The sequence below is a fragment of the Podarcis tiliguerta genome, assembly GCF_965153285.1.
Source record: "Podarcis tiliguerta genome assembly, chromosome: 4".
Lineage (NCBI taxonomy): Eukaryota > Metazoa > Chordata > Lepidosauria > Squamata > Lacertidae > Podarcis > Podarcis tiliguerta.
The window spans coordinates 53,956,825-53,980,407 of NC_139537.1; the positions used below are offsets into that span (position 1 = coordinate 53,956,825).

The 23,583-nt window shown below is 42.3% G+C and overlaps 1 protein-coding gene across 2 annotated transcripts; it reads left to right on the forward strand.

The window, feature by feature from the left end:
- Nucleotides 1-543: 543 nt before the first annotated feature.
- On the forward strand, nucleotides 544-23,187 carry UBASH3A (ubiquitin associated and SH3 domain containing A). 2 transcript variants are annotated; one of them, XR_014510373.1, is made up of 14 exons: nucleotides 544-980; nucleotides 4,029-4,082; nucleotides 6,673-6,859; nucleotides 7,417-7,615; nucleotides 8,042-8,211; nucleotides 10,674-10,882; nucleotides 12,273-12,378; nucleotides 13,430-13,538; nucleotides 14,353-14,475; nucleotides 15,627-15,719; nucleotides 17,110-17,254; nucleotides 20,618-20,735; nucleotides 21,358-21,464; nucleotides 22,828-22,967. XR_014510373.1 is itself a non-coding variant. In XM_083437323.1 (14 exons), the coding sequence occupies exons 1-14, from the start codon at nucleotides 868-870 to the stop codon at nucleotides 22,963-22,965; spliced, it is 1,860 nt and encodes a 619-aa protein (XP_083293449.1). In that variant the 5' UTR covers nucleotides 551-867; the 3' UTR covers nucleotides 22,966-23,187. The 2 variants fall into 2 exon arrangements, 1 of the variants encoding a protein (XP_083293449.1); XM_083437323.1 differs by having other exon boundaries at nucleotides 551-980; nucleotides 20,618-20,724; nucleotides 22,828-23,187.
- Nucleotides 23,188-23,583: the final 396 nt, after the last annotated feature.

The following is a 23,583-nucleotide window of genomic DNA, read 5'->3' on the forward strand; positions in this document are numbered from 1 at the left end:
ACTACATATCTGAGACTGTGCTCCATTTGACCCTCCTAAATGAAATTATTTGGGTAGGCATCTTTTGGTTCTCTTTTGTGGCACAAGCTCTATAGAATGTGCCTCCCCATCCTGTCCCAAAGGACAACCTATATGCATCTGGCTTAGCATAGAAGGCTTTGGGCCTAATAAACCTCTTACTATTTGTTTTTCTTTATTTGTTTTCTTGCTCTATGGCTTGGAGAATCACTTTTTTTAAAAAAAATGTGGTTTTGAAGTGTGTTTTGCTTATCTTTAGTTAATTGCTTTGTGTTTTTATTGTTTAATAAGGCTGCTTTGTTTCCACTTTTGACAAAAGTGGGATACAAATTTGGGTAGGTATTCAACTAAATTTAACTCATAGTAGACCCATATAACTTAGTAATTAATTTCAATAGGTCTATTCTAAATAAAAAGTATTGGAATACCACCCATATAAAATAAAACAAGCAATTAATATCTCATTAGGCCTCCAAACAAGCATCCAGCACTAGAATACCATCACTGTTGACTCAGTATTCCTTTGGAGTGAAAATAAATTATGACCCAAGAAATGTTGATAGTTAGTTAGTTTATATATGTCACAGAATTACATATAGCACTGCAGTATACAGACATTTGCAGCTCACATGGGACCTGTCCTGTGTGTTGTATTCAGTTTTTCCCTTCCAGCCTACTTACAGTAGTAATTGTAAGAGCCACAACATGCTGCAAAAACAGGATATCAGCTTGTGTCAAAAAGATCGGAGGAGGTTTTGAGGTTTTGATTTTTATCTTCACAGACTCTGCCTCCCCACTTTTTCTCTGTGTGTTTGTCTTACATGCATTCCCCAAAGAGAAAGAGAAGAGATGGCAGAGGCCGAGACACCGCTCTACGCCAAGATCTTGAACAAGTACAAAAACAGAACGACCCAGTCCTTACTGGAGCCTCTTTTGGCCGCTGAGTTCCCTGTACACACAGCGTGAGTACCTCTGGAGTTAAATTGCCATAAAGCCCTCTCTGATCTGTTTGCAAAGTTTAATCTGTAAACTAAAAGGCTGTGTGGAGCCATCAACATCATGGAACATCCCCTTCTGTATTGCAGCAAGCTCGGCTCTTGGGTTGGGTATCACAAGAGACTTATGGGTATGTTTAGATTTTCTTCAGCCAAACCTGTTGAAGGAGATTATTTGACATAGTTTTACCATAAAGTCATGATGTATTATATTGACCAGTATGTTGCCGCTGCATATTGTTTCAGATTTGCCACAGCAAGAGCTGTAAGGGAGCCTGAAACCCCAGAATAGTTGGGGGTGTTTTTGTTTTGGTTTTTATATTGTGATTTTATGTTGTGAACTGCCCTGAGACCTGTGGGTATAGGGCTGTATACTACTACTACTACTAATAAATGCACTATGAAATAAATGGCTCCTGTGGGGAATCTCAGCTCTCAGGGTGCGTAATAATAATGCTAATAGTAATAACTCTAACATTTATAATTTATGTGGCACCTGCAGCTAAGCTCTCGACACAATGTTTTAAAAAGATAGGCCTTCCCTAGTGCCTTGCAATGCGCTCCCTAATCTAACTCATGGTGCTTAGTCACATCTCGTGGTGGCATTTTGAGGGAGGCCTAGCTGGAGATAACTTCCTCACAAGCTGGAGCAGTAACCATTTGTGCCGTGACATTGGAACACTGAGATGGATGGAACAGCAGAAAGCATAGAGCACCTTGCTAAGGACTATGGTGGGCATGTGATGCACATACAGTGGTACCTTGGGTGACAAACACTCCGGGTTACCAATGCTTCAGGTTACAAACTGCGCTAACCCAGATGTAGTACCTCAGGTTACAAACTTTGCCCCAAGAGGAGAACAGAAAACACGCGCCGGTGGCGCAGTGGCAGCAGGAGGCCCCATTAGCGAAAGCGCGTCTCAGGTTAAGAACCATTTTGGGTTAAGAATGGACCTCCGGAGCGAATTAAGTTTGTAACCCGAAGTACCATTGTACGTCCATGCTGCTCACTTGAGAGAGGATAGAAATGTTTAGGGGAGTATACCATGCAATTCACTTCTTTTTTTTATGATAGCGGCAGCCGTGCAATATGTTTCCGAATTCTGGTTCCCAAATGAGCTCTGTGTGTCAGAGTAGCTCAGACTGAATGCCCCATTTGCTTGCTTTTATTCTTTCCTACTATACTGCCTATATTTATATGCTGTCTTTCTGCCAAAGCACTCAAGATGGCTTACAGTTTAAAACAATGGCTTGTGATTTGAAAGACGTGAGAAAAAGGAACAGGAAAAGAAGTTACAAACGTTACACACTCAGGATTTTCTTCTGATCTCTTTTGAAACTTTGTGTCTCTAGTACTTGTATTGCTGTGCTTATTTCTCGTATGAATGGAGCTGTATGATCACACATGAGCAGTGTTTTGCATACACAACATTTAACATGGAAACATTTTGCAGGCTTGCCACTTTTCAGTGATCCTGGTATGGTGTCTGTAATGGTCATCTGGCACGTTGAAATTAATCAGGTTAAATATTTCAGGGAGGTAAAGTGATGGAGAAAGCTTCACCAGTTTAATGTATTCATGTCAGGCTGCTTTTAAAGTCACAGGAACAAAACCATGAAGAGAGGGAAGAGGATGAGACCCAAAAGAGTGGGTGTAACATTTAAGCATATAAGGCTGCAACATTTAGTTGATTAAAAAAATCTTCACATAGATTTAAAAGTTTCCCCAGTTAAACAGGAAATAGATTTTTAAACCTGAACTATTTTTAACATCATTGCTTACCAAAGTAAACCACAACAGCACAGGAGATGGAGAGTGTACCTGAGAAGAGGCACTGTCATGTATGCCTCTTTTAACCAAAACAATGGGTGGTTCTTTCTTCATAATGATAGTTGAGTCATTGACAGATTTGAGAGAATGAAAGTATTATCGACTAGGGGCGAATGAACTTGTTAATTTTGATTTTCTAAGTTTCTCATTTTTCCAATCTTATATTCAGTTCTCCACATTTCTGCTGCAATCTGCAATTATTATTATTATTATTTGCAAAAAAAACCTAATGAATATTCTTTAGCATTTTACGGTGGTTTTCTAATAAACCCATGTTTGTATATAGTTTTGATTAATATATACATTTTTGCAAGCCATTTTCCCGAGTAGAAAGCATTTTTGTTATTTTTCACTAATGTATGTGGGTTGGTTGGTTGGTTTTTTCGCATTCCTTCCTATTGTATGCATTTTAGTACATATTATTTAGCTGGAGAACTTAATCGTAAAATTCTGGGAACTATAAATTTTGAGTGATACCTGTGTTTCAGATTCTGTATTGGTTCGAAAAGTGCAAATTAGATAATCTCTTATTAAAACATGGAATAAATTGGATTTCTCATCCATCTCTATTATCAATTCACGAGACTGTTCCAACCTCCTGTCAGTGCAGCTGCCAAAGCCACATACACACAACTTCGCTGTCTCAGCAAAAGCCATATTTATCCATTGTCAGCTTCTCTGTGGACTAGGGATGGGGAATATGTGGCTCCCAAGATGTTGTTGGACTACAACTCAATTTTGCTTGACCATTGCCCATACTGGCTGGGGCAGATGGGAGTCAGAGTCCTACAAGATCTGGAAGCCTACAAAAGCACACCTTTCTGCAGCTGTTATCCCATTTTTGCTCATCATGTCTGTTTGGGGGGTTGCTGAATCTCATGGTTCTTTGTGTCTGGCAGGGTTGGAATAGCAAAACTGATCAGTTAATGAATCAAAACCCATTATGCCCAATCAACTACAATTTATTTATTCAGTCCTGGTGTTTGGAAAGTGGAAATTCGAACAACTTGTTAAAACGCAAGATAGGCAGCCATATTCTTGGTTTCAGAATCTAAATTTAGCCGATGTAGTAAGTCATTATGTTCAGAAAACTTTCCCACAGCCAAATACCAGAAGTGCAGCATACTGTTCAAGTGTGATTGTGGCTTTGTTTTCACATAGTGGGTTCATTGTACTTTCCTCAGGCTAAAAGCTTTGGCAGCTACTGGGCAAAAGTCAGCAGAAGATGCCGCAAAGTGGTGAGTGTGCAAAAGCTGTATTTCTCAATGACATGAATTAGAAGGTATTGTTCCATCTTTTGTGGGGGGGGGGGGGGTCCCCACTAACACTGTATCTGACATTGTAGGAAATGATGCTACAAAATCGCAGCAAACTCAAATATATATTTCAGCAATGGAATGAGAAAATTCAGTATGGCAGCATGTTAGATTTGCTAATAATAATAATAGTAAATTTTATTTATACCCCGCCCTCCCCAGCCAGAGCCGGGCCCAGGGCGGCTAACACCAGTAAACTTATAGTAAAAACATAATTGGGGGGAAAACCAATTTAAAATACAGGTTAAAATGCAATTTAAAATGCAGCCTCGTTTTAAAAGTAGCCCATAGATCAAAACCATAAGGGAAGGGAAACATAAGGGTCAGACCAAGTTCAAACCAAAGGCAAGGTGGAACAGCTCTGCCTTGCAGGCCCTGTGGAAAGATGTCAAGTCCCGCAGGGCCCTAGTCTCTTGAGACAGAGCGTTCCACCAAGTCGGGGCCAGTACTGAAAAGGCCCTGGCCCTAGTTGAGACCAATCTAACCACCTTGAGACCTGGGACCTCCAAAATGTTGTCATTTGTGGACCTTAATCCCCTGACCCTGAGCCTTCTTCCCTTGGGGATTCCCCAGCTGGTGCCTCCCACCAGTCCTCTGCAACCAGGCAGTGAATGACTATGGTGGCTGGCCTGTTAGGGCAAATGGCGCTCTGCCCCACCAACCTCAATCAGTTCCAGCCAGCAGTACAACCTCTTTTAGGATGGCGGACACCACTCCATCCTGCAATGAAATGTTTACCACACCCTGAGCCCAACTAGCCTTCACCACCTCTGCTGAAAAAAGAAGTTGGTGGGGAGTTTCCCCACCACTTTAAGATCACATCCTTCCTTTCTTCTTTGGCGGTCGCTCGTAGCTGAGTAAGATTGTCTTCCATAAACATGGTTTTAAAAGTGAGTCCATAAGTGACTGCGAGGCCAATTCTGGATCCACACGTCCTTCCACAGTGGGGACATAGGTTTCCAGGCAGGAGTTGATCATGGTGAGGGTTTGTCAAGCGTGCCTTCCTCTTAGCGCATTTCTCCCTTTCGTCCTGAGTTTGAGCGTCTTCAGAACCCATGATACCTTTGGTAAAGGCTGTTCTCTAACTGGAGCACTCGTAGGCCACTGTTTCCCACTTGTTGATGTTTATACTTCATTTTTTAAGATTTGCATTGAGAGAGTCTTTGAAAGCCACTTCCGAGCTGGAGAGGAGGTGGGGTTGCGGACCCACCCTCTCCCCATGCACGTGGGGGCTGGCTCACAGCCCCCGCGAGAGCAGGGGAATCCTCGGGCGCGTCACCGCCCCGGCTGGCCAATCGGCGAGCTGGGGAGGCGTGGCCTAGTACATTTTAGGCTGGCGCACCCGGGGACTTTCCTCTCTTCCCCGTTCCAGCTGCTTCGGTTTCCCATCCCCCCCCCTTTAGGTTTAGCTAGCCCTGACCTTGCTATGGACTCCGGTTGGTCGCCGCAAGGTGCCTGGTAGGAATTTTTCCACTTGCCAAATTTCTAGCCATTTGGTTTTTTTGCCTACCTCGTACAAACGTCACAACTACCCGGTATTGGGGGTTAGGCATTGGCAGGGGTAATTGTTATGCAAATGAATGGGGGAAAGAAGCACCATCACCTTCCCCCAAAGCGAAGGGTAGTCCGGTAAAGGACTCCGGGGGGCGTTGCCCTGTCCGAAGCCTATGGAGGTGTGGGCCTAAGGCACACCCCCAGCGGTGACACCCGGGGGATCCTAGTTGGCGTACTCAGCAGGACTCCCCCGGCTGGTGGTTGACCCTTCCCGGTCTCCATGCTGGGTAGTCGATAGGAACCAATGCCTAAGGCCAATACCTCTCAATTCCTGTAATCATAAAGTTGTGGCCTTTTTACACCCATTAACCTTAAATAATGTGTCCTGTGTCTTCATTTCACATGGGGGGAGGGGACTTGCCACGCAACCTCTTTTGTTGAATACCAGCATTACGCTCACCATTTTAAAGTTTGGAATAGAGTAGTTGCTTTGGAAGACGATAATCAGGCATCCGCACAACATGGCCAGTCCTACAAAGTCGATGTTGAAGAATCATTGCTTCAAGACTGGTGATCTTCGCTTCTTCCAGTACACTGGCATTAGTGCGCCTGTCTTCCCAGGTGATGTGTAAAATTTTTCGGAGACACCGTTGATGGGATCTTTCAAGGAGTTGGAGATGTAGTTTACTGCTCACAGAGCTACAGTTCTCAGCAATGTTAAAAAATTATGGTTTCCAGGATTTGGGGGTGGGGAGCCATAGTGTGGGTGTGACCTGTATGTTAAAAATGCCCTGCATCAGGTCCGGCACATGCATGAGGAGAGGTGAAGCAGCTGCCTCAGGCAGCAGAAGCCCCCAAGGCAGTGTCCCTGCAATTACTGCCAGAGGAGCAGTGCCAGCATCTGTGCCAGTTTCTGATGAGATCACTTTGTACCACCATTGCGGCCTATGTACATAAAGTGTGAATCAGCTCTTGCAGAAGACCGTCATAAGTTTATCACTTCATCTCTACATTGTAGGTTGCATTCTCACTGCAATGATCCCTCACTGGAAGACCCAATCCCTCAGGAATATGCCCTCTATTTGTGCCCGACGGGTGCTTTGAATGACACACTGATGGAATTTTGGAAAGAAAGCAAAAACCAGTGTGGGAAAAACAAAGCCCATGAAGTTTTCCCACACATCACACTTTCTGAATTCTTTACGGTGAGTGAACAAAATATTTATTGTGATGACAATGACTGAAGTCTCTCGATTTAAGTCAAGGGTCAGCCCCAGAACCTATTTGCAGTGCTTGCCATTTTTTAATCCATTTTTACTTGGTAGTGTGCCTTGTTCTCATCATCTTAAGTGTGCCATTTCATCTATTTCCAGTGTTCAGGAATGAGTGTTGTTGCTTGCTTAGCCAAAAAAATACCACTGATTTACAAGAGGAAGGTATCAGACAACCTGGAGAAGCTCCAAAATTTACAGAAGTGCCAAAACAAAAAGAAAAAAAACCCTTTGGGTGGGGGACTCTAAAGGGAGGGGGCTAAAACTGGCTAATATGGAATTAGCATACTTAGTGACCCTGAAAGGTCAACTGAACATTTTGAGAGCGTGTGGGAAAGCAGGTGGGTGGGTGAACATAATGGAGTCTTTTGGAAGAGGAAATGGCTAGCTGAAACACTTCACTGCAGAGTTTTGTTGCAGATCTCACTTGTAAATGGTGCCTGTGGCAAGGGGGTCCATTGAAATCCTGTAACTGGTGGGTTTTATTACAGTGTGAAGACCAAAAAGTTGATGGCTTGTACGAAGCCTTGAAAAGAGCAGGCGACAGGTTTTCTGGTTACTTCCCGGCAATCATTTCCTTATCACTACACTCCTCCAGCACCTACATTGGCTTCTTCGTTAGCGATGGCCCTGCAAATGTCCTCAAGTCGTTTGCTGCAGCTTTTGCTTCAGAGGCTATCGTCTTAGCAGGTAACTACTTTGACAAACCCGTTGTCAAAGTTTTCCCTGTTTCATGTTGGCACACATAAGCAGAGAAGCTGCCCTCTTCATTTCAGTGTCACAAAAAGTTCTGCATGAGTTTGCATATTGTACAGGTTGTCTTTTTTCTGACATCAAGCAGCATCAGGCAGCCCCTTCTTGTGTGCAGCTTTGTGAGTGCACTGGAGCCTGTACTAGGGCTGCAATCCTACCCACTTTCCTGGAAGTAAATCCCATTGAATTCAGTAGGTAGACACCCATAGGATTGCACCATAAATTGGAGCTATAATGCATTTTTCAAAATGACTTTTTTCAGCATAGTAAAAAAAAAAATTATAGAACACAACTCTGGAAATAATAGAATGAAAACTAATTTCATCCTTCAATACTATTTGACAGTTGTTGTTGTTGTTGTAGATTGCTGTGTTAAACCTTCAACAAAGCAGCTCCATCTTACATTGGCCAACAAATTTTACCCTCACCATCAAAAGACTTTGGAACAACTGGCGAAATCGGTCAATTCTAAGCAAAGCTGCCAGTGGACAGCAGTTCTGTATTCCAGAGATATGCGCTTTGTACATTACCAGGTGTGTACACTACAAGATACTGAGGATGTGCACTGACCACAAGGTTTTCCTTATATCTGTATCTGTAGTTTTGGAAAGTAGCTTGATCTGTTTTGGATCCTCTCTGTGTCTTTCCAGCTCAATTCATTATTTGGAATCAAATTAGATCTGTTAAAAACAAAGTCCTACTACGACCCCCAATTCAATATTATGGGGTATCTGAAAATGGCTCTACTCCCCATCCCCCAATCACAGAAGTGGGTGAAATTTGCAGGCACAGCAACCGTTTTTGAGTGGGTTAATTGTAGGCAGATACGTTCAGGGGTTTGATTCAAAGCACCTCTAAAGTTTTAACAATAGAAAAGCGTATAACTTTATTTTATTTTATTTTATTTTTTCTGTTAGTAGTGGATGGAATTTGCCAGCAATGTTGCCCCATCTGAGGAGATGACACTTGCTGAATTTCAGATTAATAGCTGCAGTTGTCCTCCTGCAAGTTCAGGCTTTACTCTTTCAGGTTGGGTACTAAAGGAATAATACGATGTAGAGATGAGAAAGGGGCATGGATCCCCAGGAAAGACTAGGCTGGGTAAAGTGCAATCCCTCAGGAAGGACTCTGTTATTCCAAGAGGAAGAAAATGTTTTGTTTATTATTACATTAGGTATTTTGTGTTTTTATACTATAAGCTACCCTGTGGTCCTTGGATGAGGGGCGGTATATAAATTAAGTAAATAAATAAATAAGGCTTGTTGGGGGAATGGGCTTCTGACACAAACCCTAGGATTTGGAGGGAGATATCTCATGTGGATTTGTGCAAGTAAATAGAGATATTATAGACAAACAGTGTTTAATTCCCTCTTCCACATTGCTGTGATTTGAATGTCTGGGGGAAATAATTCACTGTGTTTAAAAGCTAAACCTGTACGTCAAAATGAACTGTCTGTCACCTCTCCAACCCATCTCCTCCCCTCTCAAGCTCTGAACATTTCCCTAGTTTTGGTTTTCATGTGTGCTTTTGGATAGCTGAAGCCACTTGGAAGCTTAAAGAGTCCCCGAGTTAAAAGTGTGGTTCAACTCAGAAATGTGAGAAGACTCTCTGAATAAATTAACACCCATACTAGATACCTTACTCTTTGAAATTGGAAAAAAACTTTCTGTGGGTGTTTAGTTAGTTAGATATAGAGTGCTAACCTTCGTGATAAGCTTTTGGCAATGCATCACTTTATTTTCATTCACGAAACAGAAAGATATCCTTTCTTTTAGTCTGGCTATGTGGCATTCTACTCTGAAAAGTCATTTTGCATGCCAGGAATTTTCTTGGAGAGCCCCAGATCCCTTGCACAAAAGAGAGGCCTCAGTTTCCGAAATTTCCCTGGTTTTGCTAACAGTGTTTATGCCACGGTTTCTCAGACCACTGATAGATATAGCGCTAGGGGTAGGTGAAAAGTTCAGTTCAGTTCACATTTAAGGGAATTTGCACACAATGTGTGAACCACAACACGAATTTGCACTTCTCTGAATTTTGCAGTGCAGTTCTCCTGCCAAGTAAAGTGTACAAAATGCATATGTGTGTGTGTGTAAATGTGTATATTACTGAAGGTGACATAAAAAAACACCATTGTATTAGGGGAAATTGCTTTTAAAACTGATTTATTAAGCAAATGTGTGCAAATCTATGTATTCTAGGAGAATATTGCACTAAATTGCTGGTGAATTTTCATGAGCACTTTTTAAAAAAAAATGCTAATTGATATTGAAATGTGGGGAACTGAACTTAATATTTGGAAAACTGATATAAATTTAAAAATGACATATTCACCCATCCCTGGTTGTTGTTTTTTACTCCCACCCATTTTTCTGAATTAAAGCTGCACTTTAGGCTTATACCAAAAAAGATATATTTTTAGTGTGCATTGAGTGAATATACAAAGAAGAATATATGAAAGGCAGAAGCAGGTTGCTGTGTGGGGTAGAACCTCTATGTTAGCTTCCTGGCAAATGGACCATTGTAGCTTACCAGGAGGGAAAGGGGTCAGGTGTCGGAGAGGTCAGTACAGTGCAAATGACCTGACAGAGGAACTGGATTGGTTCTGTCAATGCATTTGCACTGTACCAACTACCTCAGCCCTCTCCAGTCCGGGAAACAACAGTGACCCACCAGCTAGTGCAGCGGTTTCACCCTTCTTGGTGAGTTGCTCAGCTGAAAAAGGTTTGTAACCTATTTTGTGATAAGCAGCTGTTTTCCATGACACATCATACTAACATAATCAGATAATCGCAGTTATACCATGAACAGTAAAGCATGTGAGCTTCTCTTTCATTGAGCCCTAAGGTTTCTCCTGTTACAAATATAAACTGATTCAATGTCTCAAATAAAGCTGAAGCAGATGTCAACAATGTCTTCTTTTCCTGGATCTGACAAAACGTATCTCACATTATTGTTCTCCTCTTTAAAAATAAATAAATAATCAAATTCTCTTAGCTTTTGAGGGCCCTGTTCCAGTATAAGCCTCAGAACATTGATGAACTGATGCTGAATGTTGGGGATCTGGTTTACGTTGACCGGGCAAAGCAAACAGAAGTTTGTGAAGGCTGGGTGATTGGCATCTCCCACAGAACTGGGTGCCGGGGATTTGTTCCTGAAAATTACACAGAAAAAGCCAACGAGTCAGATACCTGGGTCAAACACAGGTTAGTATTACTGAGCTTCAGGGGTTTTTTGCGGCATATGTGCAAACTATTCCATATCATTCTCCACTTGTATAAGAGTTGAGTTGTATTACCCTTCACTTTTAGTTATTAAATCAACCCTGTGCAGATTGATCCCTGCATAATAGACAATAATGTAGTATTCCACCATGCTGCATAAGTGCCAGAAAAGCTGCATAAGTTCAGGAATTATTAGCAAAGCAGCCAATGAATAGAAATGTGTCCAGACTTTGCATCCCTTATCTTTAGCATGTCAGTGCAGACTCATACAGTCATACATCGGGTTGTGAAGCGCCACGTCTGTGCACGCGCGTGACGTGATTCAGTGCTCCTGCGCATCCACGTGATGTCATTTTCTGCTTCTGCACATGTGCGAGTGCCGAAACCCGGAAGTAACCTGCTCCGGTACTTCTGTGTTCGGTGCGGTCCCCAGCCCGAAAACGTGCAACCTGCAGTGTTTGTAACCTGAGGTATGACTGTATAATAGAAATAAGGGCTAGTTCTGGAGTTGTGTTTCTTACCTATTTGTTATTTTGGAGATTTCCTGCAGCACCAATATCCAAAACAATTGAACTTGGGGGCAATCCCACCACATGTGGAGGTATGTGCCTATGGAGGTGTAGCCTCTCCAACACTTAGATGAGGTTTCTGGGTGTCAACAGTGCCAGCTTCCATAGTGTAAGGTACCATATATAGGTAAGTTTCAGACTGAGTAGTTCTCTTCATTTGGCTGAGAGGGATTTAAATGGTGGTTTAGACCACAGTTTAGACCATTGGGTAGGGTTCATTTCGTATCCTATGTCATACATTGTCTTTCTAAGTGCTCTAGAAATTATCAAGTATAATCTCTCAAGGTGCCTTAGAAGCTAGCATTCTTGCAAGTTATTTGGAAGACTAGCTTTGTCTTACTAAGCACTCTAGAGGCTAGCATTATCTTTCTCAGACCTAGACACTAACACAGTTTTTCTAACAAGGTCCTTCTAACTCCCACACTCAGCTTGAATATTTGTAAATAAACAGATGTCACACAACCACCATACATCTCTATAAATCACAAGCAAAGTGGCACTTTAAGAGGCTGCCCTCTTTACCATGTAAGAAAATTGGGAACACAATATAGCAAATACCCCCGGAAATATACATTGGCTATATTCAAAGATTATCTGTTTCTACAATCTGCCATATTGTCATTTAGAGAACCATTGTGGGCTCAACCTTCTTTGCAGAGATCAGTGGGTTTGGTCAGCCTGGAGGTGGCCTTAATGTCACATAGGGTGGACTTTGTGTTTGGTTTCAAAAAGAAGCATGAGCCTGGATTTCTCCACTATTTTATTATCCCTCTCAGTCATTGGCACCCAACTTTCTTTTACAGAGAATATATGTTCACTCTGCATTCTAAGAATAAAAATGAGTCTTGCAATAAACTGAAAAACCCAAATCCTTTGCCAAGAAATGCAGGCAAAACACTTCCTCTTCAGGTAACTGGCTTTTGAATGTCTTCATCCCATGGAGTGTGCATGAATGATAGTGTAAGAAAAGCTGCTGTACAAAATAGGTTTACGCAAGTAACATTTTATACAGTTTGGGGGTTTCACCATCACATGAAGTGTAACATTAAGAAACCTTCCCAGGCAGAAGGATTTCTGTTTTCAGAAGTAAACCAGCTTTCAAAACCTTGGGGAAGAGATAGGGAACCTGTGGCCCTCTGGGTGCTGTTGGACCTCAATTCCCATCACCCCAGACAGCATGGCTGATGGTCAGGGGTGATGGGAGCTGTAGTTCAACATCTGGAGTGTCGCAGGCTTCCTATCCCTGCCTCAGGGCTCTCTTATGCATTATATTCAGATCTCCACAAGGCAAGCAGTTATTGTAGTCAGCGTGCGAAAGCATGCTGCTTTAATAGACTGTTTTGTACTCCTAGACTACGTCGTCTTTTGGTGGATTTATCATAAAAGCAACCCCAAATTCAGAATGGAGAAGAAGAATCGACATTGTGAGAATCTCAACTATCCAGCATATCTAGCTATGTTACAACCACTAGCCGTGATAGCTAAATGTGAACATCATGTTCAGAGGCAGCATGTATCTCACCCTATTTGTGAGCCTCTTAGAAGCAGCTGGTTAAATTCTGCTGGGGACAAAATGTGGTTTCCCCCAGATGTTGTTGGATTCCAACTACCATCAACCAAAACCAGCATGGCCAATGGCCGGGAATGATGAGAGTTGTATTCCCCAGCAACTAGAGGCCCACAGATTCCCCAGTCCTGCTACACTATATAGGCCAGACTTTGTTTTGATTTAACATGGAAATTCCTACATTCTTACCACGATCTGAACTTGCACCATTTGTCCTAGTGACAAGAGTGTCAATGTCACTGGTTGATGCACTTAAAACTTATAGAAGTGCCACTTTGTAGAGGACATGCCAGTGCAGCATGGTGCAAATAATACTTCTGCTCATTTAAACTTCTGGTTATCTAAAAGTTTCTGTCATTTTAATGAGCAGAGTTGTAATGCACTTTCTTCCAGCTCCCTGGAAAAAGCACAGTCCCAAGAGGCCTCTTGATTATTCGCCACGGAGAAAGGGTAGATCAAGTGTTTGGGAAGTCTTGGCTCCAGCAGTGTTTTGATGCAGATGGTAAGTAGAAGGTTGGGGATCTGATACAGCAGATTTGACCTAAAGCAATGTATCATATTAACAGTAATGAACAAACAAAAATGATTAGCCCATCTGCTCCCTGGAAACGCTGTTGAGAATGGAAATGATCTCTCTGTGAGTTCCCAAGTTGCCCTGAGTTTGAAATGGGTTCATCATAAATTAATAAAGCAGCATTTTCAGGGGCTGTGCAACTTATGCATCAGACTCTAAAATCAGTAAAAGTAGGCCAAGATAGGGTCTGGAAATCAAGCCTTATGAGGAACAGTTGAAGGAGCTGGGTATTTTAGCCTGAGGCGATATCAGATAGCCATCTTCAAATATCTAAACTGCTGTCACATGGAAGATGGAGCAAGCTTGTTTTCTCCTGCTCTGGAGGGTAGGACTTGAACCAATGGATTCAAGTTACAATAAAGGAGATTCCGACTTAACATCAGGAACATTTTCTGACAGTGAGGGCTTTTCAACAATGGAATGAACTCCCTCAGAAGGTTGTGGACTCTCCTTCATTGGAGGTTTTTAAGCATAGGTAGTGTGGCCACCTGTCATGGATGCTTTAGTTGAGATTTGTGCATTGCAGGGGGTTAGCCTAGATGACCCTTGGGGTCTCATCCAACTCTACAATTCTATGATTCTATGACTCTATTGGATGGGTGGGGAATTGAGATTGTAGTAGTGGTGGCATCCTAAGGACACCTAGGCCATAATGGATTAAAAGCAAACCTAAGAGAAATAAAATTAGATTTGCTGTGGATGTTCTGGCATTAGTTGTAAAAGCATTCTGAATTTGTTCCAGGAAAATATCATCGAGCTGACCTCAATTACCCCACCAGTCTACCAGATCGAAAAGATAGCATCAAGAACTTTGAATATGATCCTCCTCTATCATGTTGTGGTATTTTCCAGTCTAGACTAATAGGTAAGCTAAACAGAAGTTGGGACAACAGAAAGAAGGGCTTGGTGGTTCAGATTTTCCATAGTCAATCAGAGACCATGCTGGCAGTAGCTTTCCAGAACTGTAAGGTGAACATGCTATCTCACCATGAAGGTATCGAGCCACAATGAGCTTGTCCACCATAACAGCGTTTAGTCCAGTTCATACTAGATAACACAGGTGTCCTCAATCCATCTCATCCTCATTAATGACAGCAATGTTTTTCACCAGAAAGTAGCATCTCGTTTAACCAGAAGCCTGCATGAACCAAACTTTGGTCAAAACTTAAACAAGCAACTTCTTCTTAGCAACACTGCCAGATGTATCTGGGTGCCTTTGCCGAACAGGTAGAAGATCTTGGTCATGGAGAAGGGCATTGCTCAGGGCTGTCCAAAGATATATTGAGGCAAAGGACAAGATGCCCACCCCAATTCCAAACCTAAGTTCAGCAGTGGTGATGGGAAAATGTTTTCCGCTGTAACTGAAGGCTTCAAGCTAGCTTAGGCAAGCACAGGACCTGGCGTGGTGCACACAGCTTTCTCGTCCAACTGAGCGAAATGGCTGGGGGGCTCAGGATAAATGGCCTGGGGCTGCTGACCAGCTTTTAAGGCTGAGAATGACCACCTCATTCTATGTAATAATGGTAAGGGCAGCAATGAATTACTGGATAATATAGCACTCTATGAAGCTCTTGTGTGGGTCATGGAACTTCCATTTAATTTTACTTTCAGCTTAATTTTGGAAGAGCAACAACATAGCAGCTCACAAGGGCTGTAATGTGGGGCAACACTAGTAGAAAGACAAACAGTAGCTCAGTGTCATATTCTGTATGACAATAAAGATATTGTATCGTAAATAGGTGTGAATATATTTCAGGCAATACAATGGCACCCTTTACAGAATTGTTTAACGAGAATCATAAATTTCGACCCAATTTCCACAAAGACTCTAGCAGTTCTTCTTCATTCCATCTTAATTCAGAAAGTATCCCTTGTGAGTCCATCCATTTCAGTTGTATATTAGAACACAAAACAATACATATGGGAATGAAAGCCCACACCCACATCCATATGAACATTCTTTGCACCCATATTCTCTTTTTGTGAAGGATTTTTTTTGTGCTTCTTCATTCCCAGGAGAAGCCCTGCTTGAGAAAGAAGTGGTAGTTAGCTGTGTCTACTCTTCCCCAGCGCTACGCTGTATCCAAACTTCTCAATATGTATTAGAAGGTAAGTGACCCTTTCTGAAAGAAGGGATGTATGGAACCAATCAAGGCTGAAGTGGTATGCTGGCATCTCAATTATTTTTAAGAAGAAGCATTTTCTCAGGGTCAGTTCTACCACTAGGCAAAGTGAGAAAGCCAGTTCAGGCAGTTGATTTGGTTGTTCTGTTAGGATGTATGCCTACCATACATTATGGTTACCAGACGTCCCTGCTTCCCGGGGACAGTCCCCAGATTTACAAATATCTGTCCCCGGACAAAATCCGTCCTCGGAATGTCCCTGGATTTCATTTAATGTCCCTGGATTAATATTTTAAGTGTTGTAGATTTATTAGTAGGGAATGAATGTTGCGTGATTGGTTCAATGGCACAAGACACATCATATGTGGACTTCTGGTGAGGCAAAATGGCGGGCGCCATGGCAGTGAGCAGCTCCTGAAGCCAGCCAGACCGAACTGCGCTACCAGGCTGGCTCTGGGCTGCTGAGACTGCCACTGCCACTGCCGAGGGTGAACCTGGGATGCACAGCGCGTCAACTGGGGGAACCACTGACCCCCCTCTGTGACCCAAATTGAGCCGGGAGCGAGAGCGCCCGGCCACCCAGCCGACTGCCCAGCAGCGTTCCGGGGCCAGGAAAACCCTGGAGCTGACACAGGGAGAAGGAGGAGAGAAGAAGGAGAAGGAAGAGGGAGAAAGAGGAAGGAGAAAAAAGAGAGGAGCCCCAACCTTGCCATTGCTGAGGAGAGGTAGAAGAGCACCGGGAGGGCAAGGACACGTGGCCGAGCCCAGGCCCGACCCGAGCCTACTCCATGGTGGCTAGCGCTCCAAGAGAGCAGGCCGGTGCCCAGATTAAGGCCGTGCAACAGAGGAGACCACAGAAGAGAAGATATTACTTCTTAATTTTTTGAAAAAATAACTTTTTTCTCTTTTTTTAAAAAAACTGCCCCTGGATTCTTTGAAAAAAAAATCTGGTAACCTTACCATACATATAAAGCACATTATGAGATTTTTTCCCCCTACAATCAAGTGGTATATAAATTTTATGAAATAAATAAAATTAATATTTCCACCAACTAATCCTGGGAACTGTTGTTTGTTAAGGGTACTCGGAATTATGTACTGGGAGAAACTACATTTTTCAGGATTCTTTGGGTGTGCATGCAGCCTTAATTTTTTTACTGTGGCATTTTTACTGCTGCAGAGGGAAAACAGAGCTGTTTGTCTCAGGGAGAGAAACAGACAGACAAAATAATTAACCTCTGGGACATTATTTATTCCAGATCACACCACATAAGACTTTTCATAAGACTTTTTGAAATGTTTATTGAATGCAAGATTTGGTCTTAAACAGGTTCTATATGATTTTCTTTTTATAATATTGGCTTTGATTTTTGCAGGGCTTCAAATGGAACAAAAAGCCAAGATTTGTATAGAACCTGGACTCTTTGAATGGACTAAATGGGAGATAAGCACAGTTGTTCCCTCTTTTATGACACAGAGAGAATTGACAGAGGCCAATTACAGTATAGATACCACATACAAGTAAGTGCTACAGTTACAGAAACCCAGTTAGCATGTAATACTAAGCCAAACCATGGCTTAGCACAAATGGGTAAATGTACAGGTTTCACTGTACTACTTCCCCCAGTCCTGTTGCTGCTAAGCTGCTCGTGGCCAAGACATGGTTTGGCTTAGCGTTCTGCCTGAACCTCCACCAGCCAAACCACAAGTGGGAAACCAAGAACAAACCTTGGTTACAGCTCACAGTTCGTCTGGAGTGAGATAAACCATGAGCATGTTTCCAGAATGGTGCCTAAATGTTATGTTCTCTTTATGGTCATCAGAATTAACAGAATGTAGCAAGTGTGTTCTTATTCACTCAGGTAGGATAGTCTCTATTCATTGTCAGATGTAGTATTAATCATTTAATACTACAGTCGGGAATTAGATGGGAGTACTGCAAGCCAACTTCTAAGAAATTCAGCCCAATTCTATTTGCTCCTGTTGTCATTGTGCTTTAGTGGCTACTACAACATCCTGTGAAAGGCAGACCGGGAAATGATGATTCACTTATCTCTGCAAGTGTGGAGTAATTCCTTTGCTTGTGTTCCTTGCTAGAGAAAAGGCTGTGCTAGTGCTAGAAGCTGAGGGCCCACATTTGTGTTGTTGGCCTTAGGACTGGAGCAAGAGAAGAAAACCCATTCCTTGCTTCTGCCCAACAGAAAGCCAATTGTTGGCTGATAAACATTAAAGTTGCCTTTATGCCTTGCTTATGTACTTTCCGAATGCATCTAGATGGTGACTGCTGGAAACAGAATTTTAGATGAATTGGATCATTGGTCTGATCCAGCAGGGCTGTTCTTAAATTCTTAAGTCCTATGTGTCTAAGTGATGCCCTTATTTATTTAACTTATTTATTACCCGTATTTTTCGCTCTATAAGACGCACCAGACCACAAGACGCACCTAGTTTTTGGAGGAGGAAAACAAGAAAAAAAAATATTCTGAATCCCAGAAGCCAGAACAGCAAGAGGGATTGTTGTGCAGTGAAAGCAGCAATCCCTCTTGCTGTTCTGGCTCCTGGGATAGCTGCGCAGCCTGCATTTGGTCCATAAGACGCGCACACATTTCCCCTTACTTTTTAGGAGGGGAAAAGTGAGTCTTATAGAGCAAAAAATACGGTATTTAGCAAAATGTCTACAGAGTATGCCTTAACTGTAAGAAAATCTATAAGCTGCTGCTGAAGAGGCAGCACCAGTGGCTGGAACAAGCAAGTGGTATGGTGTAAGGGGAGGTCATTGAATCAAGGAGACAGAGTCTTCTTGGGCTTGGGCACCTAAGGCCAACTCTATGCTCTGTTACAGTATGCAGACAAGAGCGTAGAAATAAGCTCTTCCAGTGCAATAAACCAATGCCTCTTTTAATGAGCTAGACAGCAGAAGGGAAGTGTAGTCTTGTCTCCATTGCAACTAGGGTTTGGGGGGGGAGGGGCAGGAGAAAACTGAGCTCTCTTTAAATCAATGAGGTTGATAGTACATCCGTTATAGTGTATAATGTTGTCATATTATCTATGACTAAGCTTTATTTGCCCAAGGCCCATGTTATCTCTTACGCAGCCAATACTCTCTCATGTATGTACTCTAAGGCAGACACGTAGACACAGGCACACTGTGTCCCCCACCTCCCAGCTGCCCCATGCCCCCTTCCATTCACTGAATGATCAAACTGAAGATCAAGGAGGGGGTGATTTGCATCCCCATCCAAGCACTGGGCCTCACTTATCCTAGCACAGTGTGTACTTTCTATTGTTTTCATTTTGCCACTGCTGCTAAAATTGGCGAGGTCTTCAGGGAGGAAAGAAAAAATGGCTCGGGGATCCCGATCAGAACCCCCCCCCCCCAAACTACCCTTGATCTAGGCTAGTTGCAGAATATATCAAGGTAAAGGTAACACATTTTAAAACGAAATACATAACAAGCAAGTGTTGGGGAAGAATCAAGAGCAGTCGCTGCTAGTGCAATGATGGGTGTTGGTGGAGATACTTTAGAAGCAAAGCAGCTTGGATTCTACGTTTAATCACATTTCTGAACAATAATACCATATATTATAGGTACAAAAAGTTTGCATACTTTGTAAGAAGTAATTATTATTGCACTTTCATCAACCGTGCTTAGTCTTCTCTTTCTTAACCCTCTGTGGCAATGGAGTTCTGTGGTTCAGTGCAGTTTGCAAAACCTCAAACAGAACAGGAAACAATAACGAGCACAGGATCGATTGTAGCCTCGTAGCTTCCTCTTGGAGTCCTTTTGGCAAAAGGCTGCGGTGAATGATTCAACTGTGGAAATTGTTCAGCTGATAAAAAAAATGACTTGGCCTGACCGTGTGTGTGCTCTGGGAGGGGGTGGGGAAACAACTCTTATCTGTTTGTTGTATGACTCAGCACAGAACAACATCCTCAGCTTTAAAGGGAGTTGTTAGCAAAATCATCCCCCCTCCCCTTTTATCAAAAGTAGTTTTACAACAATGTTATTTTCCAACCCTGGGCACCTTGGAAGGATAGAAAATTAATTAAGAAAACAAAATAATATAAATATTATATATAAATATATAAATATTATAGAGGGGTTTTAGGGGGGCACAAATCCAAACAACTTCTATACTTCAGTGACCTCAGGGCATGTTTTGCTCATCAAATCCCTAAGGTTGCGAGGAAGGCTTGCTGGAAAAATACTTTTCTTTGTTGGTTGTTCCCCTTATCAAGTCAATCCATTCATTACCACCAATAGACCAAAACACAGGAACCTCAGAGAAAAACAGATTCAAAAGAGTAACATAAAAACTTTTATATAAAGCTACAATAATTTCAAGCTAGTCCCTGAAGATGCTGTTTCAGATGCTGGGTATTTCTCTTGTTCTCACCACTACTGATAGAAATTTAGGCACTAACAGCAATACTTTGGGGGTTTTATCTTCCATCAAATCCATTACAAAACAGAAGGACATGTTCTATAGATTCTACCCCTTGATTATAAAGGGGCTTCCCTTTATAACGGCTGATCAGCTACATCAAGTCTCTTTCAAAGGTGCTGAAAGTGCTCTTAAAGGAGGTTGCTGTTACTGCCAGTCAGCTTAGTAGCTACAGCAACCTCCTTTGACTTTTGGCATCATGATGACATCAGGTGAGTGGTTCTGCCTACCTGTCAAAGTTGTCCCATACAGGGTTGGGGGAGATAAGGATCTGGCCCACTGGTGAAATACGGTTCCCCACTCATACTATAAATGAACCATTTCCTAAAACCATCAAGCAGGTTAAGTGATGGAGCCTGGAATAGCATTCAAATGTTCCAATATTCTGCAACATTTCCTTTGAGCCAACAAATGTTAACCAAGTGGATTTTGTTAACAGGTGTCATTTTCCTCTTTCTTCTCTGATGGCATCCGAAAGCTATGAGGACTATGTGAACAGATGCTCTGCAAGTATAAAACAGATTGTTGGCTCCTGTGCAACCGAAGGTAACTCTATGGTAACTCTTGATTTCATTGCTTTGAATCTTCAAGGACAGAATCACAAGCACAAGTTTGCTATTTAAAAAAATGCCTTTATGGCAGCCAAAATATAGGCGGGCTAGAACATATGCAGACCTGAAGGTTCTCAAGCACCACTAGTACTCCTTCAGGGGTGGGAAAACCCTACCAGATGAGCGGGGTATAAATAATAAATTATTATTATTATCATCATCATCATCATCATCATCATCTCAGTCTAAAGGCCGCATTCCTTTCTCAGCAACCTTCCAGGAGCCACATGGCAATGATGGGAGGGGCCAGAGGCAAAAATGAGCAGAGCAATGAATGTAAATTTTACCTTTCCACTGTAGGCTAGTTTCTACACACACTCCTCATACACCCCTCTTTAGCCTTCATCCAGGCAAGCAAGTGCCATTGCTTGAACGCAAGGCATTCCAGCCTGGCAAAAGCACTCAGGGAGGTGCAAAGTAGCGCAAGTGAGATGGGTGGCTTGGGGAGAGACCAAAGGGCTAGATAGGGAAATGTGGAAGGCTGCATTTGTCCTCCTGCAGCACTGAAGTTCCCTACCCTTGCACTATTTTAATAAACTATTCTAAGGAGATCCCTTTCTAACAATAGGCACCATCCTGGTTGTTGGCCATGGCTCATCTCTAGATTCCCTCACTCGACCATTACTGGGTCTTCCTGCCAGAAAGAGCGGTGACTTTCCCCAGTTCATTCGAAAGGTAAGGCATTTATATCCCACCTTTTTATCCAAGGAGCTCAAGGTGGCATTTGTGGTTTTCCCTCCCCTCGTTTAATCCCTACAACAACCCTGTGAAGCGGTTAGGTTGAGAGGCAGGGACTTGTCCAAGCTCACCCCGTGAGCTTCAAGGCCAAGTGGGGATCTGAACCCCGGTCTCCCAGGTCATTTCCCAACATTCCAACCACACTGGCTTTAAATAACTTGGTTGTTCAGGCTTGTTTGCCCCTATTATGTATGTGCATAATCATCAGAGATTAAGACTTTTCTTGCCATAAGGACCATAGCAGAGAACATCAGTGGCAGAGAACATCCTTTGCAATGCAGGTTGTCCAGGATTCAATCCCTGGCATCTCAAGGAAGGGCTGGGAAACCTACCCCACCCCCCAAGATCCTGGAGAATCATTGCCAGTGAAAGTACTGGGTTAGAAGAACCAGTGGTCTGATTCTGTACAAAGCAGTTTCCTGCCTTTCTGCTCTGCATTCACAATGTTCACAAAATGTTCGCTCTTACAAACAGAAGAAACTGCCTTGTGCCAAATCAGACTGGTTGCTCGCCTAACAATATTTATTTATTTACTTATTTATTAAAATTTAGACACCACTTGATTGTGAAAACAAAACAAAATCTCAAAGAGGTTTACAAAAAGATAAAACAATAAAATGGGGGGAGGTTAATAACTGTACCTTAAAACATACAAGTATTAAAACAGATTAAAATTACCTCAGCTTTCTAAGCATCTGTGTGGGCTTGTCTAAAGAAGAATGTTTTTAGCAGGCACCGAAAAGAGTTCAGTGAAGGTCTCTGTTTGATGTCAATAGGCAGGCAGTTGCAAAGGGCAGGTGGTGCAACACTAAACAATAAAGTTCTTACAATGTGGAATGGGTATTATGTGGCACCTGTAGTGGTGCCAGTTCCGTCGATCGAAGCAGTTGAGTGTACACATGTGGGTAACAACAGGATTTCAGGCAGAAGTCAGTCATTACCCTCGCTTGATACCCAATCCTTTCAATTTGCAATCAAGTGAACTATGCTTTCCCCCTTACCCTTGAAAATTACTAGAATTTGGCTGACAATATCCTTCGTGCTGTTAGTGAAGAAAGAGGGACCCACAGCATAATTATCAGATCCTCTGAGCCACTTTATGCTGCTTAAATAACCTTCACTCCTTCAAGCCCTTGTGAGCCATTATTTGTTGCTTTTAAACGTCTCGAGTGACTTGCCCCTAACACTCTTGGATAATGAAAACTATTCAGTTACCTCGTGGTGGTGTTGGCTTATATGGGGTAACTTCCTTTCTTGCCCTAAAAAAAAACCCATCTTGAAATCTTTTCTGCTTTACTAGATTCCTTCACTGGGCATGTGTTTCTGTGAAGAGCTTAAAGAAGAGAAGAAATGGCAAATGATGAAGCCACCAGTCAAGATGTTAACCCATGGAGCAAATGCTCCATTCAGTTGGAAGCACAACCTTCCAGATCATTAAGCAATGTTCACTCAAATTGTGGATTTGTATTTTTCTGATTCAACAGAATCTCGCTGTTATTTCAAAACCTTGCTCTGCAGGCTGTTTCTTGGTCACAGCAAAATAATGGAATGGAACTTGGGAACTGGCTTTTACATTTTACGTGAAATGCGTTTATGGTTTTTTGGTTTTGTTTCCATCTTTCTTCAACCGAGAAATAAAATCTACACATTTCACTTTTAACTGCATTTCTACTGTAATAAAGAGGCGTGGAATTTCCTCTGATTCCCACACTTGCTTCCATCAAATAACTGCAGCAGTAATTAGATACGGGAACTGTTAAATGCCTTACAGTTCTTTTTATGAAGCAAGAATAAAAGTATTGCTGTTGCTGTTGCAAAAACTATACATCGCTGATAATATCAAGTTCACATTTCAGTTCCATATCTGCCAGTGATTTCCTGAGTTAGCATTTGTGTGATAAAATCATGACGACTACTTTAGATTCTGTCCTCACTTAAATTCTAAGATGAAGCACTCTGCACACAAACACATGCTATAGACAGCATGTCTTCTGCTGACAAAATTCCATCTTCTCCTAGTCTTCCTCTCCCTTTCTTGCTCTATCACAACAGCAGA